Below are 18,448 nucleotides of genomic sequence, written 5' to 3'. Positions count from 1 at the left end.
AGGAAAAGGAGAGAGAAGAATAAGAGTTTTCTTCCTAAGTAGAAAAGAATCATGTGGTACATAAGGTAGGAAATGTGGGAAGAGGGATGAGAGGAGAGAAAGTAGAAGAGAGCATTACTGGAGTTATAAACCCTCCAGGAAAGCAGGCAGAGCAGAAGGCTCTAGTAGAGCATTAACAAAGATTCAGTCTTCAGCCAGAGCCTAGGAAGTCAAGAAAGACTTTAAGCAGAACAAGTGAAATGACCAAATATGTCTTTGTAAATTTGATAAGGTTCATTTATTGTCCACATAAACTAATTTTATCAGGCCTCTTCTGAGCTGATGAGTACTTTAGTGGCTTTCAAAGTCAATTTTGTACAGTGAAGCCATTTCTGTGAGAGACCTGAAATAAGATTACACATTTCTTTGAATGAGCACTCTTCACTTAAGAGAACAGTATCAGAATTAAATTTATCCTTCCATCTGCTGAAAGTTTCATGATGATGACCTTTTCTTAACACTTGAAAATAGAGAAGCTATTTGACACTGATATTTAAATAAATTCCATTATTAAAAATTGAGCTCTACTAGAAAGTTTTAAGTATAACTCTCATATATGCATTATATAATTGGGTATAATACATATTACAGGAACATAATAAAGAATAAAATAATAAATAAATAGGTCTTGCTACTTATACTTTTATCAACTTAAAACTTATAAAACACTTATTTAACTTTTTTAAGCATTATAATTATTTAACTCTTTTTAAATAATTTTGTTATTTTAAAAACTATGGATTACAAAGTTGCTCAGAATAGTTATTTCTGGCATTCAATGTTCCAACTCCAAACCCAACACCAGAGAAATGTTTCCTTCATCATTATTCCCAGATTCCCACCCTCCATAAAATCTGATCCTTGGCAAATATAAATAACCTACTTAATACTGCATGCTATTGATTATGAAGTTATTGAAAAAACTTCATTAAAAGAAAATTTGTGAACATTGTCATATCTCGCAATGGATCATTATGTCATTGTCTGAAGGCGAACAAGATGCTTTTTGCTACTTGAGCATTCTGTTATTGATTTTGTTTGTTAAGGTTTGGTAGCTTTTATAATAACTTCACAACTAATTTGCTGTGTTCCTACTGGCATGTTAGTATTAAATCTATGGAGGTGTCTCATGGATGCATATGCAGCCACATACTCCAGGACTTTGAGGCTCTGTGGAGCTGCCAATGAGTTCATATGGAGGCAGCAGTGGATTGTGAAGTGGCTGCTGGGATTTCTGGAAGTGCAGAAGTGATGGCTCTAAAGACTCCTCGGAGATCTCAGCCACAAAACTGGCATATCTGGGGTTTTGGGTTTTTAGGTGTCTTATTTGGTGTTATTAGATTAGTAGAAAAGAAGTAAAGCTGGGCCACTGGCATGATAGCAGTTGTGGGGTGTTTCTGTGTGTCCAACTGCCAAAGCTTCAGTAGGGTGAAGGGCTTGCCCAACCCACCTCCCAAGAAAGGGAGTGTGATGAACCATGAGATTGGTATATCCATGAGTTTTAGTGGCTTACTTTGTCTCTTTCAAGAGTTAAATGTGACTCAAAATTTTTATGACACAATTACCATTAATCACTAGTACAGAATGTAGAAAAATAAATATTGATTTATTTACAAGGCACTGGCTATTTTATGTTTTGGGCTATTTTTTTGTTTGTTTTTTGGGGGGCCACACCTGGCAGCACTCAGGGGTTACTCCTGGCTCTCTGTTCAGAAATCACTCCTGGTGGGCACGGGGGACCACATGGGATGCTGGGATTTGAACCACTGTTGGTCTTCAGTTGGCCGCTTGCAAGGCAAATGCACTACCACTATGCAATCTCTCCAGCCCCTATTTTATGTTTTAATTACTGAGTGACTGAACTTGTATATATTCATAATAGTATGCAGCAAATATTTGTTTAAACTTTTTATCTTGTCACTTTTTATTTAAATAGAAAAAGCAGTTGGGATGGATTTTTGTTTGTTTTTTGGGGAGCCACACCTTTCAATGCTCAGGATCACTGCTGGCAAGCTCAGGGCACTGTATGGGTGTTGAGATCAAAGTCATGTCATCTCAGGTGCAAGGCAAATGCTCTATTTGGTGTATTAAGACTCTAGATCCCAAATGAATTTTTTAAACTAATAAACTAGCAAAATAAATGAAAGATATCCCAAGTGGGTAAGGCATTTGCCTTGCACACGGCTGATCCTGGTTTGATCCCTGCAAACCATATGATTCCCAGAGTCTGCCATGAGTAATTTCTGAGGTCAGAGCCAGGAGTAGACACTGAGCACCTCTAGGTGTGTCCCAAAAACCAAAAAGTAAATAAATAAAATACAAAAGCTTTCTTTTAATTTTATTTCTTCTAAATACATATAAAATAATAGTCTATCAAATAAGACTGACTTCTAGATTTAAGGACTTCTAGAATATAGAATTTTTTTCTCATGAAAAAATGAGATAATTTTCAGCATTGCACATTTTTATAATGATTTAAACTGCAGGTCAGTGCTAAAATGGTAAGTTATGGGAAAGAGTTTAGCATACTCGAAAACAAGCACAAACACATGATCTTCATCCATTATGAAGTTTATAAGTGTGGGTTTTTTTAAAATAGAAACAAATTGATAGTGTTTAAGCTCTATTCTTACCAATTATTGATATTTTTATGTCTTTCCTATATAGTTTGTGAAATAAAAAATAGTCATAAAACATAACATTAGTTTTGCACACAAACTAGGTAACCAAATTGTGTTCCAAAGAAATAAAATGATTCTGAAATTTTCTCATATTTATAACTAAAAAATAAACACCTAGGAAAGATCATCTATTTTGAACAACTTAACTGAACTCTATTGAATGGGAAAGAACAAATTAAACAACATATAATTCAAAATTTCAAATAGTTTTATATTGTAAAGCACAATAGAAATTAACCTTCTGTCTCAGTGGGACAAAGAGAATCTATATTTATCTTAGCTTTGTCTTTAGTTCTAAATCATCACAAAAATATAGAGAAAGCTTTGCAGTGGAAGTCCAAGAAAGAAATTCAAGTGTTATTTTTACTGCTTTTTGAGGAAGTCACTGAAACTCTTGTACTTAAATCCTTTCTTTTCAGATGGACATAAAAAATAAAACTTTGTTGCTCATTTATAGTTTTAGTGTAATTCTCAAATAAGAAATATATGGGGACAGCATGGAAAGTAAAATTATCTGAGATAGAACATGACATGGATAAATCTAGGATAGACCTTAAGTCAAATTAAGCCAACTGTGCAGCTGTAAGAAATTCACTGAATCCCTTTCAGGTTCAACCCCCATCCCACCCCTGCCCCCATCCCCCCCATTAAGTGAGAGTTGTGTTGTGAAGTCCCTTCCATCTCCAAAAGGCTTTGATTTTGTTCTGGAAAAATTGAGAAAACTCTAACATACTTTGTTTTTCTATAAAAGTGACAGACACTGATTAAGTGCTCATGATCCATTATAGCCTCTGTCTTGCAAATAAAACTGACTTTTGGCATAAAATGGCTCAAATCCTTTGTGAAATGAAGTATGGTAGTAATTTATTAACTACAGATCAGAATTTCCTAAATGTAGAAAAGTGGCAATCATGAAGAATTATGATAATCATTACAGGATCTGAAATCTGAGCATAAAACTAACATTAGAAAAGAATCTGCCCTTGAAATAAAGAGTCTGCAAAATATTACTTATAGTTCATACTAAAGTCTACACACCCATGCAAACAAACGATTACAAATAGACACAGAGCTTGCCTGGTCTGGCTGCCTCACTAGTAGAGTTACCCCTTTAATTACTTGTTCTGTAAGGCTAAACTTGGATTTCACGTACACCACAATTGAACACCGAGCAGACAAGAGGCAGAGCAATGTAAGCTTTGTTGCAAGCTCTGCAAACACCGTGATATTTTGTCTGCTTGTTATTTTCCAAGCATCTACAACAACATATAGTATGTAATAGGCACTGGATAAAATTTTCCTAAAAGAATAAAATTCCATCATTTTAAAAATCTTGAGTAGATAAGTAATGGTCTTTTTAGATCTTTTGTTAATTTTTCTCTAAATCGTTAACTTTTCTTTCAAGCTTCTATAAAAAAAGGTAAACCACAAAAAATTAATGAGAGACCAGTCTGGAAAAGAAAGCAGCTGGTCAACTGCAAATGCTTGAAACCTGTCACTTGAAAATAATCTGAACAGGAAGTCACTCATATTTCAATGTTAATATCTAAATAAATTAGCCCCAAAGCTAAAATATTTCTTTTTTTTCTTTCTCGAGAGATACATCAAACATTCTGGGGGGAGAGGGGAATCCGTTACAAGAGAGGCAATATGGAAAAGCTACTATAGGAAACAAAAAGAGGGGCTTGGTGATATAATACAGTTAAATAAAATAAAGCATATGCCTTGTATGCCATCAGCCCCACTGTGATCCTGGCACCACAGCGTCCCCAAGCACTGTTAGGAGTGATCCTTAACATAAAGCCAGAAATTGCCACTAAGCAACACCGAGTGCAGCCCAAAACCTATAAAAGAAAAATTAAATCATTATCAAAAATGGCTTTGATCCCTGACAGCCTTGTAGCTACCAACTTCTTCCTAAAGAAGAGACTTTGGAAAATGGGTTGCAGCCAATTGCTGGAGCAGTGCTTCAGCAAATGTAACCCGGAATCCATTTCATTTTCTCCTCATTAAGCTCAAAACACATATTAACTTACAAATGCCCTAGCTGCAAAATTAGATGCTAATGATACATGTGATGCATGAGTGAGCACATAAGACCATAGCAGTCATGCCGAATCCTTTATGCATAGTTGCCCACCTTCCCAGGTTAATTGACTCTTTAAAAGCCCTTAACCCAAAAATTAGTGCCAGACTCTTCCTCAAAAAGCGCCTGAGCCCACACATCAGGGGTGTATATCACTTTATAAAACCTATCTGCAATCATCTCACTGTTTTCTCTTTCAGTTCTTTCTCTCTGACACAAAGAACCTAAGCATAGCAGGAACCAGGCACTCCTCATGAGTCACATCTCTTGGTGGTGTGTTTTGAATAGTAGCACCATCTCCCAACTGAATTCTTTCCTTTGGGAGGACAAAGAATGCAATTTCTTCAGGTGAGGTCACTTTCACCTATTTTTTCTTTAGGTCCAGGAGTGACCAAGTCCTGGCTTAGCTCCTCCCCTATTTTGGGCCATGCTGGAGTCTGGACTCCAGTTACAAATCTACCTATAATTCAAACATGATTACAAATGCATGAAGAAGGAGTTATTAATAAATATGCTTCATGTGTTTCCTCCTCTGAGAACTCAAAACAGTGTGGCCGGCCTCATGCCCACATCAAAGGAACCAAACTTACTGAGAAGAAAAGAAATGAAGGCTCAATTCGTATCTTTCTCCTGGTGCCTAAACATATTTTACAAAAAATGTTCTTTGAACGAACAACAAACTTAGAAAACCAGAAACAGAACAGGAAGATAAAGCCACAAGAGAAAACAACCATGACAAGACCACGCCCCCTTTCACTCTGCTCCAAAACAGTTTTCTTACCAGATGAATACAATAAGTCAAAGAGCTCTAATTTTGATGTGTGTGTCTTGGTTGTGGCACAAATAGATCGGTGGGAAAACTCTTGTCATCAGGAAGGGATGAGCCTCTAGCACAGGACAAGTAGATATAGGGAACAACATGTCTGGTAAAGGAAATGTCTCTCAGCATGAAAGGATAAAGGGAAGCAATTGAGTCCCTGCATGAATGTCTTGAAAAGTTTAAAAAAGTTTTTTTTTTTTTTAAAAATATGGGCCAATCAACTCTTCATATTCTCACATGTGTACAGAGTGAATACAGTGACATGTATGTATTTGATACAGTACTAACACAGTTAAGCTGGAGAGTTTCAGGTAAATTGGAGGAAAAGTGGGTTTACCCATAGCATCCCTTTGCTATCATGGAAAAGATTTTATTGTATTCTGGGGGGAAGCACGCCAGATAAAGCTCAAGGGTTCCTGACTTAGTGGTCAGGATTGTTCTTGGTGGTACAGGTGCTCTATGGTTTCAGAAGATTAAATCAGGCTTCCTGCATGCAGAGCATAAGTCCTAACCCATTATGCTATCCTATCAATCAAGCTCAGAAAAAGAAAAGAATTAAAGAAAGCTTGTTCTGTGTTACTGATGACATTTCCTTGGAACTCCTTAAAAATGGCATAAGAATTTAACTCACTTTCCCATTATTTCTAGATTTGTAAGTAAACTTCTTTATTCCACACGTATTTACTGATAGACAAAATTCATTGAGACTGTTTATACTGGCAATCTCTATTGAAACAGGATTTTTCAGGAGAAGCAAGAAACCCTGAGCCTTATATAAATGACAATGAAAACACAGCTCCAGAGATGGCAAGCAATATTTCATTACAGCTCACTTTTGAGAACCTCAAGAGTTAAATTTCTTTTGATGGCAAGACCCCAAATCCTGGCTAATCTGTATGATAATAAAAATGAATTCAGGGTTGCAATCAACCAACATATGAGCCCACACTCAACTGTTCAAATGGACCACCTGTTTACCAAGCAACTTTCCCCATAACTAGTCAAGATGTTTATTTCTCTTCTAAAGGTTAAACTAAAGCATTCCAGACTTCATGAATTCCTTACAGGTTGTGATTAAGTACAACCAAGTTCCAAGCACTGTTAGAGCACTGTATCTAACCTAAATGTATCAACATCAAAATTGCCAACAATAATCACCTAAGGCTACTTCCATTACGAACTTGGTCTTTACTTAAAAAAAAAAAAGATACTTCCCTAGATAATGGCCCACGTAAAGCGTTCTCCACGATTAACAATAGTATTTGTATTATGCTTGATGCCAGGAATGGGAGCCTGTGGCTGACAGAGATCACTTCTAAAAACAGCTCATGGTAACAGCTCATTCTGCAAGATTCTTCCAGGGGAAACTAGACGATAAGTGTGTTGATGTCTGTTAAAAACAATTGCTAAATGCTTTTTAGATCCAGTGCCCTGATTGCTGGCTGACCTACATATTTTTGGCAATGCTAGTACCCTAGAGGGCTTGACAATTTGACAAGCAGTTAAAGTCTTCAGTTTAGATTAATTTTGAAAAAGCCAAGATAAGCACACTAATTTCCTAAAAAAAGTATTTTCTTCTGATCTTTGAAATGTTAAAGGGGCCACGTCAGTGGATTATTTTGAGCAAGGAAAATTTTGCCTTATGAAAACATCTCTGGCCATTGTAAACAAATACACCGGTTAAAATATACACTTTCTAGGCAAGAAGCAATGATTTTTACATAATGGGACTGGATAAGAAGGCAAACTCAAACTAATTTGGTAGAATATAATTCCTAGGTAATTATGAAGTTCTGAACATAATTATGAACATAAATATGTAGAGGGTGTTAAAAAATCAAGACAGGTGCCAGAGAAATAGCACAGCAGGTAGGGTGCTTTCCTTGCATGTGGTCCACCCATGTTAAATACCCAACACCCCATAGGGCCCTCTAAGCACCATCAGGAGTTATTCCTGAGTATAGAATCAGGAGTAATTTCTGATCATCACCATATGTGCACCCCCTTTAAAGAAAAGATCAAGTAAAAAAATATAGAAGTGTCATAGCAGGTCATATCTTCATGGTCAAAATCATCTTCATAATTTTTATAAAATACATTCTACCCACACTTAGGTCAATCAAATTATTGAGGATAATCATAATTTCTAAGAGATATCTGTATTCTCATGTTTATGGAAACACCATTCACAATAACAAAGGTGTGAAAAAGTTCTATGTCTATCAAAAATGGCTAAGTAAATAAAATATAAAATATACATTAAAAAGAAACTAAAAATTAATGAAAGAAAAATATGTTTAGTCCATCTTAGATAAAAATAAAGACCATAGGGGCTGGAGTGATGGTGCAAGTGGTAGGGCATTTGTCTTGCACATGCTAACCTAGGACTGACTGCAGTTCGATTCCCCAGCATCCCATATGGTGCCCCAAGCCAGAAGTGATTTCTGAGCACATAGCCCTGAGCATCACTGGGTGTGGCCCCCCCAAAAAAGAGTTCTAATTATAAAGTATAGGAATAGAGTAGCTGTTTGCAGTGGCAAGAGCAAAGGGGCAACTGGACGCTGCTTCTCAAGCAACATCCAATTTTCATTAGAATAATCTTTTGTGGTGATCAGCTGGACAGCACTGCCCAGCAAAGCCACTGAATTTTACATTCAATCATTTGGTAAGAAGGCAGAGTCCATGCTAAGTGTCTTACAACAATAAAATTATTTTTATTGAGGTCACACCTGGCAGTGTTGTGGCCACCTGAGGGATATGTGAGGTTCTTAATGTAGCATACAGCTCCAGGCATCAAGCGCAGGGCCTTGCACATGCTAAGCATATATTTTACTATTTGACCCATATTATGGTCACCTAGAATAAATTTTTAAATAGAAGAAATATAAAAGAAACATGCATTGCCTCATTTTTGAAGCATGCACTGTCTAATATATCAACCTATTATAATGCAACATTATGTATTTGAAAGTTTAGATTTTCTGTAATCAAATACTCCAGGCATAATTTGGTTAGCAGCCAATAGGGATGTAAGGGTAACTGCTTAATAACTGATTATTTCTAAAAGACTGCTTGCCGACTGGACATTTTGGGTAGCATAATGAGGCTTAATTATCATTTTAACAACAGAGATGCAAATACTCCAAAAGACTGCAGGAATGCCAGATCAGGAAAGGGCAAGAGCGGGTCAGATACTAACTATCCTACAGTGCTCTTTGTATAGATACTACTCATTAACTGAAATCATGCAAGTCATCCTGGGATAACATGACCATATATACATAGAAGAAAACAAACATTTGCAAAACAAATATTATTGGGTTGCTGCTTATCATAATTCACTCATTCAATCACTCACCAATACCTTGCAAGATACGGATATTAGCATCACTTTTAAGGTCAGAAAACTGACCAAAAATGTTCCTAAAACCAGCAAGAGGCAGAGTGGGGAATAAAGCGCTAGTCCTCACCTAACTACTCATACACATTCCAGTGGTCCCTGTTGCCCTTTGAAAGGCAAAGTTTGTCTGATCTTCCCTAGCTATGGACAAACCACTTTTGCTTATGTTCTGCTCTGAGGCAGCAGCTGCTGGTTGCAGAGTTCTGAGGTCACATACCTGTGGCAGAGTCAATGGTAAAAAGGGATGAGAGGTCTCCAGGGATGAGCTCATAAGTCACTGTTCCATATATTCCAGAGTCCCTGTCAGTGGCAAAGACATTGATGATCTCAGTGCCTGACTGGGTCTGGCCACTGATGCTGGTCCCATAAGTTGATGGGTTAAACACAGGTTCATTATCATTCACATCCTCCACCTCCACACGAACAAAAGCCTGGGCACTGAGCCCACCCTGTGGAATGAATGAGAAATGATTACAAATGGATCCATCTCTCCTGACCAGTGCCATACAGAAAAATTGGACTGGATCCCAGAATCGACTTTTAAAACAACAAATATATTTATGATCATATTACTTCTAACCTTGAAATCTGAGTTCCATGGAATGGTGTGCTGATTCCTGAATATGAATGAGCTCATATTGAAAGAATAATAAAGAAAAAACTAGTCCTTTGAGGTATTGATTTCAGAATTGAGGTCAAAGTTATTCAAGAAAAGTTGTCCTGATGGTCAAACAGAAGGATTTTTTTTTAAAAAATCACCTTTTCCTCTAGAGTCTAGGCTGATTTCTTTTTTAACTGCTAAGGGGCAGGAAAAGGACAGAACTGCCAAGGAACACAGTAATAGAAAAGGTTATCAGTGGGAGCTTCACAAAGAAGGTGTCATCAGGGAGAGCTAGACAGATTCCAGCCATCTGAAGGAAAGCAAGTCAATGAGCAGAAAGAGTATGTGCTAAGGTTCTGAGGCCAAATTAGGAGACTGTGACACACTGGAAGGTTTTGAAGAGGCCAGTACCTAGGCATAATAGAGTGGATAAGGTACTTGCCTTGCATGTGGTCGAAATGGATTCAATCTCTGATACCACATGTGATACCCTGACCCCACTAAGAGTGATCCCTGAATGCAGAGCCAGGAGTACGCTCTGAGCACAACCTGGTGTGTGGCCCAAAAACCAGAGAGTGAGCAAGAGAGAGACAGAGACAGACTGACAGAGACTTTATTGACTTCAGTGTTCTTGATCTTTTGGCTGTCGTGTTTAGAGGAGAAAGAAGAAAGAGAAAGAAAGAAAGAAAGAAAGAAAGAAAGAAAGAAAGAAAGAAAGAAAGAAAGAAGAAAGAAAGAAAGAAAGAAAGAAAAAAGAAAGAAAGAAAGAAAGAAAGAAGAAAGAAAGAAAGAAAGAAAGAAAGAAAGAAAGAAAGAAAGAAAGAAAGAAAGAAAGAAGAAAGAAAGAAAGAAAGAAAGAAAGAAAGAAAGAAAAAAGAAAGAAAGAAAGAAAGAAAGAAAGAAAGAAAGAAGAGAGAAAGAAAGAAAGAAAGAAAGAGAAGAAAGAAAAGAAGAAAGAAAGAAAGAAAGAAAGAAAGAAAGAAAGAAAGAAAGAAAGAAAAGAAAGAAGAAAGAAAGAAAGAAAGAAAGAAAGAAAGAAAGAAAGAAAGAAAGAAAGAAAGAAAGAAAGAAAGAAAGAAAGAAAGAAAGAAAAAAGAAAGAAGAAGAAAGAAGAAAGAAAGAAAGAAGAAAGAAAGAAAGAAGAGAAAGAAAAAGAAAGAAAGAAAGAAAGAAAGAAAGAGAAAGAAAGAAAGAAAGAAAGAAAGAAAGAAAAAGAAAGAAAGAAAGAAGAAAGAAAGAAAGAAAGAAAGAAAGAAAGAAGAAGAAAGAGAAGAAGAGAAGAAAGAAAGAAAGAAAGAGAAAGAAGAAAGAAAGAAAGAAAGAAAGAAGAAGAAAGAAAGAAAGAAAGAAAGAAAGAAAGAAAAGAAAAGAAAGAAAGAAAGAAAGAAAGAAAGAAAGAAAGAAAGAAAGAAAGAAAGAAAGAAAGAAAGAAAGAAAGAAAGAAAGAAAGAAAGAAAGAAAGGGTGTGGGGGGGCAGGAAAGGTGCTATTTGCCTCCAATCAATCAATGGCAATGAAAGTACTGAGCCTAAAGGCTGAGGGCTCTGCGCACTCTGGAATTTGAAGTCCCCATGTAGAAGGGAGTGAGAAGTGCATCCCAGAGGACCCATTAGATTTTGCTTCCCTCCAAGCCTGGGGGGGGGGGGCGAGGGGGACAATTCAACAGAAGAAAAGAATCCTCCACTATTTCTAGTTTTCTCAACCAAACATGTGTTCCCACTTTACTGCACCATTTTCCGTTGCTCTTTGGTGCATTTTGATCCTTTCATCTCTGACAAAAATCCTTGGGAAGTCACAACAGCCTGTGTTTTCTCACTCACTTATTCTCCCCCTGCCCAATTTTTTTTTAATATTCTGTTGTGGTAGGAAGGCATCGCCAGGAAAGAGAAATATGACAGTGTATAATTCTTATTCACCCTGAAAGCAGCTCTGGTGAGAGTCAAGGCCAGCAGACTGGCTGCTGGGCAAGAAATGAGGGAGGGCAAAGAGAGAGGCTGATGAGCTTCATGAAGTTCACAAGGGACTCAAAACGGCTCTGAGGTTTCTAATGTCCCAGGATAGTCTCAGGATAGGACTGTTAGAAAAGGAACTAGGGAAAGACATCCTTAGACCTAGTGTGATTTCCCATATTTTAAGGTTAAAGAAAGAACCAGGGCCAGCTAGTTATGCAGCAGAACACGAGAGGTTAGGGTTCTCCAGAAAAGCGGGGAGTGCCCTGGGCCGAGAGCTTCCTGCCCAGACTGGGCTCTCTGAAGTGTCAGAGCTAATCTGCATGCGCCGAGTAGAGAGGTGCTAAAGATTGCTGATTCTTTTTCTTTTCTGCTAGTTATTGACCAATTATTTTTTGTTTTGTTTTGTTTTTTTGGAGGGAGGGAAGGAGCACATCCATTTACGCTCAGGGGTTACTCCTGGCTATGTGCTCAGAAATCGCTCCTGGCTTGGGGGGACCATATGGGACACCAGGGGATTGAACCACAGTCTGTCCTAGGCTTGCGTTTGCAAGACAAATGCCTTACCTCTAGCACCCCCACTCCGGCCCCATGTTATTGACCAATTATTGGCTAAGCAAATGGAGAAGGTGGTGCTGTATGTATCCTTCAGTGCCATGATTACCTGAGTCACCCCAAAAGCACTCAGAAACCTCCATGCCTACACCCATCTATGCTAAGGGAACCATGTGATTTCAAGGACCAATATGGGGTTAGCCGCATACAAGACTTGTGCTATATGCTCAGCACTATCTCTCTGGCCCCCAGAATAGTGTAAACTGTAAAGCATTAAGAATGCACTGAAGGGGCCCAGAGAGATAGCACAGCAGTGCTTGCCTTGCAAGCAACCGATCCAGAACCTAAGGTGGTTGGTTCGAATCCTGGTGTCCCATATGGTCCCCCGTGCCTGCCAGGAGCTATTTCTGAGCAGACAGCCAGGAGTAACCCCTGAGCACCGCCGGGTGTGGCCCAAAAACAAAAACCAAAACCAAAAAAAGATTAAAAAAACAAAAGAATGCACTGAAGACCATCAGGCAGACCTCTGTTCCCCAGGTGGCCTTTCCCTGTCCTTTCATGTTGCTCCTCAATTTCAAGAAGCCACTAATATCAATTAGAGGCTGGGAAAGATGATAATGAGAAAGCAAGGAAGATGTGAAGTGTATCATTCCTTCTCCAGGCCAGTAAGGTCAAATTCCTAGTCTGTTCTTGAGGATCCTAAATCGAGTGATGCTATCTAATATGGCCACACCCTTAGATGGGAAAGTGAAAAGTTTATGTCACACACTAGGAAATCATACTGCAGTTAATGTATGTAACAGCATTGTAAATCACAGAATTTTAATTAATAAGACATTTAGAAACAGGTTGGACCAGAGAGATAGTCTGATACTTGATTTGCATGCAACCAACCCAGATTTGATCCCTAACACATAGTCCCCTGAGCACTGAGTTTGAGCATGCTGGGCATGCCCAAAACAAAACACATTATGATTCAAAAAGTAGATATTTTAGGGGGGGGGGAAATTTCAGAAAACAAAAAACAACAACAAACAGAAAACAAGTCTATATCATATATTAGGAGAGGAGAGCATTCATACTGGTAGAAGATCCTGAGGGGTGTGTGTGTGTGTGTGTGTGTGTGTGTGTGTGTGTGTGTGTGTGTGTGTGTGTGTGTGTGTGTGTGTGTGTGTGTGTGTGTGTGTGTGTAAGGAGGGAGTGGGCAGAGTTCAATCAAAAGCCTTAACAGTTTGGGGCAGAGTGGTGGCACAGGACATAAGCCATCTATCTGCCTTGTGCACCCTAGCCTAGGACGGATCGTGATTCGTCCCCCACCATCCCATTTGGTCCCCCAAGTCAGGAGCAATTTCTGAGTACATAGCCAGGAGTAACCCCTTAGTGTCACCGGGTGTGGCCAAAATAACAAAACAAACAAAATAAAAAGCCTTAATAGTTTCATAGAATTAATTTTGAATGCCAATGAGGAAAGATTTATCCTGTATATCAAAATATTAATACATAAAATGTTAAATGTTATGTGCATACCCTAAATTCACTTCTATTTACTTAACTATATATTGCACATAAACATTTACTGAAACTAATGTATTATTTATTTATTTATTTTTGTCTGAGAATGTTTATAGTCCTCTTTCCCATATGAATTAGAGTTTTTCTGAGTAGTGGACTCTAGGTTGGAAGTTTCTTTCATTCAGTTTAAATGTCATTCCACTCTCCTCTTGCTTGAATTGTTTCAAATGGGATATCTGGTTTGATTCTTATGTTCCTTCCTTTGTACTTGAGGTTTTTTTCTCCCTTATTGCTTTAAAGAATTCATCTTTCTCTTTGTTTTTGTTTTTTTTTTTTTGTTTGTTTGTTTTTGCCATTTTCATTACTATGTCTTAGTCTTGGTTTATTAGGATCTATTTTATTACAGATTCTTTTCACCTCCTGGATTTGCACTGGAGCCTCTTTCCACAGGGTGGGAAAGTTTTCTGCTATTATTTCCCTGACCACTTGTTCTTCCCCCTTCCTCATTTCCTCCCCTTCTAGTATACCTACAATCCATAGAGTATTTATTTTGTCTTTGTTCATTTAATATCTAACTTTTTCTTCTGATGCTTTACCTTTTATTTCCTTGTTAGCTTCTTTGTTACTTTTGGTTTGCAGTTTTTCTTCAAGTTCTCCAACTGTGTAATTCTGCTATTATGGCTTGCTAAGACATTTTGTATTTCCTTTCATTCCATTTGTATGGAATCTCATCTTCTATAAAAGTTCTTTATTTGGTTGATTTTTTTTGTCTATAGATTTATTGAACTCACTGGCTAGTGATTCTTTGATTTCTTTTGCCATGGCTTGCACTGTTGCTTGTAGGTCCTCATCGATTGGGCCTGTGCATTTTGGTGGACTTGGAAACTTGCTAGGATTTCTCTCCATATCCCCAGTTGTTAGTGTCTTCCTTAGTTTACCCATATTTCTTTGCATTTAATGGTTTGGCTTGGAGTATATTGCCTTCAGATTTCAGCCCTCTTTTGTCACCTATGGCATGGGGCTGGGCCCCTTCTCTGGAGTGTGGCTCCAGATGAGTATGATGGCTGCAGTTGCTGAGGTTTTGCTTCTCCCACGTCCTCTGGTCATGCCTGGGTCAACTGCCCATCCCCCTCTACCTGGAAAATGGTGCAGTTTAGCTCTGAGCCACAATGGCGAGGACCTGGTTGTGCCTGGGTCAATCACCCCTCCCCCTCTACCTGGCCTCTACTGTATTATTTATTTTTAATACATAAAAGTAAAGTTCAAAGTAATTCAGAGTTCTAGTGTTTTCTTCCTAAACTATCACACAGGGTTCTCTTGCAGTCATTATTGAAATTATGCAATTATGTAGCAGAATTAGGAATGAAAAGGAAGATCTTGTCTTAAAAAATGGATTCTAAAAATTGGTAATACAGAAATCTGACATTTCACCAAAGAAGACATACAGATGGCTAACTTGGACACTTAAAAAATGTTCATCATCCCTATTTATTAGGAAAATACAAAGCAAACCCACAATGAGATATCATCTCTAACCAATTTAAATGGCTCTTATCAAAAAGAAAGGGGAATATCCCCTCTCACAAAAGTCTGCTGGGAAAAATTCAGTCACTATGAAAAAGAGTAAAATAATTTCTAAGTTAAAAAAAAACGCACTGACAAACCTGGGATCCAGAAATTTTGTATATTTATTAAAAACAATCTAAGTTTTCATTTGAAACATATATGTACCCACCCCACTGTGTTCTCCAAAAGATCATTCACAAAAGTCAAGATATGACATGAGCATAAGTCTGATTTACAGGTTAAATGTTTAAAGATGTGGTGCACATACACAATGATAAGCCACTCATCTGTAAATCGAGGATAAAACCTTATCACATGCAATATGAAAAGACTTTGAGAGATAATCTTCAGGAAAATAATTAAAAAATAAAAGATAAATATCAAGTCATCTCATTCACACATAGAATACAAACAAAATAACTGAAACACACTCACACCTTTAATTATCAGAATAATGAGGTGGCTACCAAGAGCAGAAGGGAATAGAAAGGTGGTTGGAACAGGCAGAATGGGATTGTGGTGGTCATAAATATAATCTTTGGTGATAAGTTTTTAGTCAACATTTGTTGAGATATGAAGTAGAACACCTGAAACTTAGACAACGGTATAAGTTACTGTCACTTCAATTAAATATATAAAAAAATAGTTTAAAAGACAGTTGGGGAACTAATGGCATTTCTTCCTTAGGACTCCCTATAGACCCTTCCCCATTCACATTTCTAGAAGGGATGGGCCAGAAGTGCTCCACACTCTTATCTGACAGCAGAATCCTCTTCAGAGGGTGCACCTTGACAAGCATACCTCCTCTTAAAAGAACATGGGCACAGTTCATTGACACACCCTTTCTTGGGGCCAGAGTGTTAGCACAGTACCTAGGGTGTTTGCCTTGCATGCAGCCGACCCGGGTTCTATTCTTGGGATCCCATGTGGTCCCTCATGCTTGTCAGGAGTGATTTTTGTGCCCAGGGGCAGGAGTTAACTCCTGAGTGCCACCAGTGTAGCCCAAACCCGTACCCCCCAAAAAAGAAAACAGAAAAAGAAAACAGAAACCCCCTTTTCCACTCTTCCTAATTCTTAATTCTCAGATTTCTGACTCCAAAATTTCGTAATCACACAATTAAGGAGAGATTGAGAAAGAAACAACCAGATAAATTTCCAAATTCTTAGCCTTGAAAGACTGTGATAATAAATGTTTATTATTTTAAGTTTTGAGTTAACTTGTACGGCAACAAATGACTTACATATCTTCTATATTTCATGTTTTGTTTGTTTGTTTGTTTAGGGCTCACACTCAGCGACTCTCAGGGATTACTCCTGGCTATTTCTCCTGACTTGGGGGACCATGTGGGATGCCAGGGATAAAATCTAAGTCTATCATGGGTCAGCCACATGCAAGGCAAATGCCCTACCACTGTGCTATCAACATGGTGTGGGGGATGCCAGGGATGAAATCCAAGTCCATCATGGGTCAGCCACATGCAAGGCAAATTCCCTACCACTGTGCTATCGACATGGGGAAGGTTCGGGCCACACCCTGTGGTGCTCAGGGGTTACTCCTGGCTCTGTGCTCAGAAAGTGCTCTGGCAAGCTCTGGGGACCATATGGGGATGCCAGGAATCGAACCCAGGTCCTTCCTGGGTCAGCCACATGCAAGGCAAATGCCCTACCACTGTGCTATTGCTCTGGCCCAGACATTTGTTAATTATTGGGAAGACATTTCTTTTTTTATGGATTAAAATATTTATTTAATATTTTTTTAAGTTTTAATTATGAGAACAAAGATACAAAGAAAGAGGACAAGGTAAAGTTATAGTGGAAGGACAATCACCCATAACATAATTCTCAGAAGTCCCCTTGCTGATATCCTAACTTTGAACTTTCAGCCAAAGAACATTAAGATAAATAAAACAGAATTCATGTACAATTACTTTGTCCCTCAAGTCCCCAGATTGTAACACATTATAATATTTCTTAACAGCACACAAGGCAATCTAAAGCCATAAAATTTACGTAACTCCTTAAACATTAGAGGCATAGTAATTTTTACATTTCCATGTACATGCATATTAGCTTAAGTTAATCTCAAATTTTAAGTGTTTTTTTTTAAGGATTAGAGTCAAAGTAGCACAGTAAAAACGGTGTTAGAGTGGCAATTGTTGTTTACACAGGCCCACCAAAATATGAGGGGCATGGAAAGGAATAACCTTGGCCTAAATACAAAGAGACCCTACCCCTGAAGTTTCCTGGCATAAGACCAACTCTAGGCTCCAGGCAAGCTAGATCGTCCAATCCAAGACATTGTCTGTAGTGCCAACACACTTTTACACAGTCTTTGTTGTTGGTATCATGTTTCTGTATTAAAGATCCTGAAATCTGCATATCCTACACTGAAGTCAGGGCATGGAGCATCCTCTCATTTCACCTCACAATTAAAGGGTAATGCAGGAAGCCCGGTCCTGTAAGCAGGTTGTTGTTGTTGTTAAGTCTTCTCAGTGTTAAGGGAAGTATCTTGAGCAGGTCGATGTCTGAGCAGTGGTAGGGTCTTCCATGGTAGAGGATTGCTTCCAGGTGATGTTATAGACAAACCTGGATGTTTCGTGGATGAAGGAAGACATTTCTTAATTAACTTGCCTGAATCCAAACCCACTCAAGAATCACTAGGAAAGGTGAAGGTCATTTGGGAAAGTTCCAGGTTGGAAATCATCTGGTATGAATGACTGGAAGTTGTCTAGGGCAACCCAGATATAGAAAAGTTCTGCTATATACTTTCTTTTCTGCCTACTTTCCATTCTTCTTATTCTGGCTTTTTGGGACTTCTGAATTGCAGACTATTAGTATCTATCCTTTATGTCTCAGTTTCTGTGGGCTGTGGTTTCCTTTGTCAATGCTCTCTAATCTAGAGTTCATGATTCAATGAGCAAAGGTGATGAAAAAAATAAAGCCTAGATTGGAAACTGAGCAGTAATATTACCAAAACCTTTCTCTTAAGAGAAACTGCATTCAAAGAATAATTTCTGGTTCACTGAGAAGCTGGAGAAAATGAAAATAAAAAAAAAATCCCAGAATGTGGTACTACAAAAATCACGTTCTTAAAAGCAGTTGTTTGGGAAACAATGATCAAAGAAGATCAAAAATGAGAAACAGAAATAACAATTTGAAGTAGATTTGCTATAAAATAGGGAAGAGAAATAAATGATTTTCCTAAAAGATATATGGAATCAAAATAAAGCTTCATTTAGA

The 18,448-nt window shown here is 38.0% G+C and overlaps 1 protein-coding gene across 1 annotated transcript in view; it reads right to left on the bottom strand.

The window, feature by feature from the left end:
• DCHS2 (dachsous cadherin-related 2) overlaps positions 1-18,448 on the bottom strand; it is a 273,708-nt gene that overhangs the window by 117,347 nt on the left and 137,913 nt on the right. The window contains exon 3 of the mRNA XM_049770863.1: positions 9,244-9,475. Coding sequence (XP_049626820.1) covers positions 9,244-9,475 — 232 coding nt within the window. The remainder of the gene's footprint in view (positions 1-9,243; positions 9,476-18,448) is intronic.

This window comes from Suncus etruscus, chromosome 3 (assembly GCF_024139225.1).
Source record: "Suncus etruscus isolate mSunEtr1 chromosome 3, mSunEtr1.pri.cur, whole genome shotgun sequence".
Classification (NCBI taxonomy): Eukaryota; Metazoa; Chordata; class Mammalia; order Eulipotyphla; family Soricidae; genus Suncus; species Suncus etruscus.
This window is presented reverse-complemented; position numbering and strand designations above follow the sequence as displayed.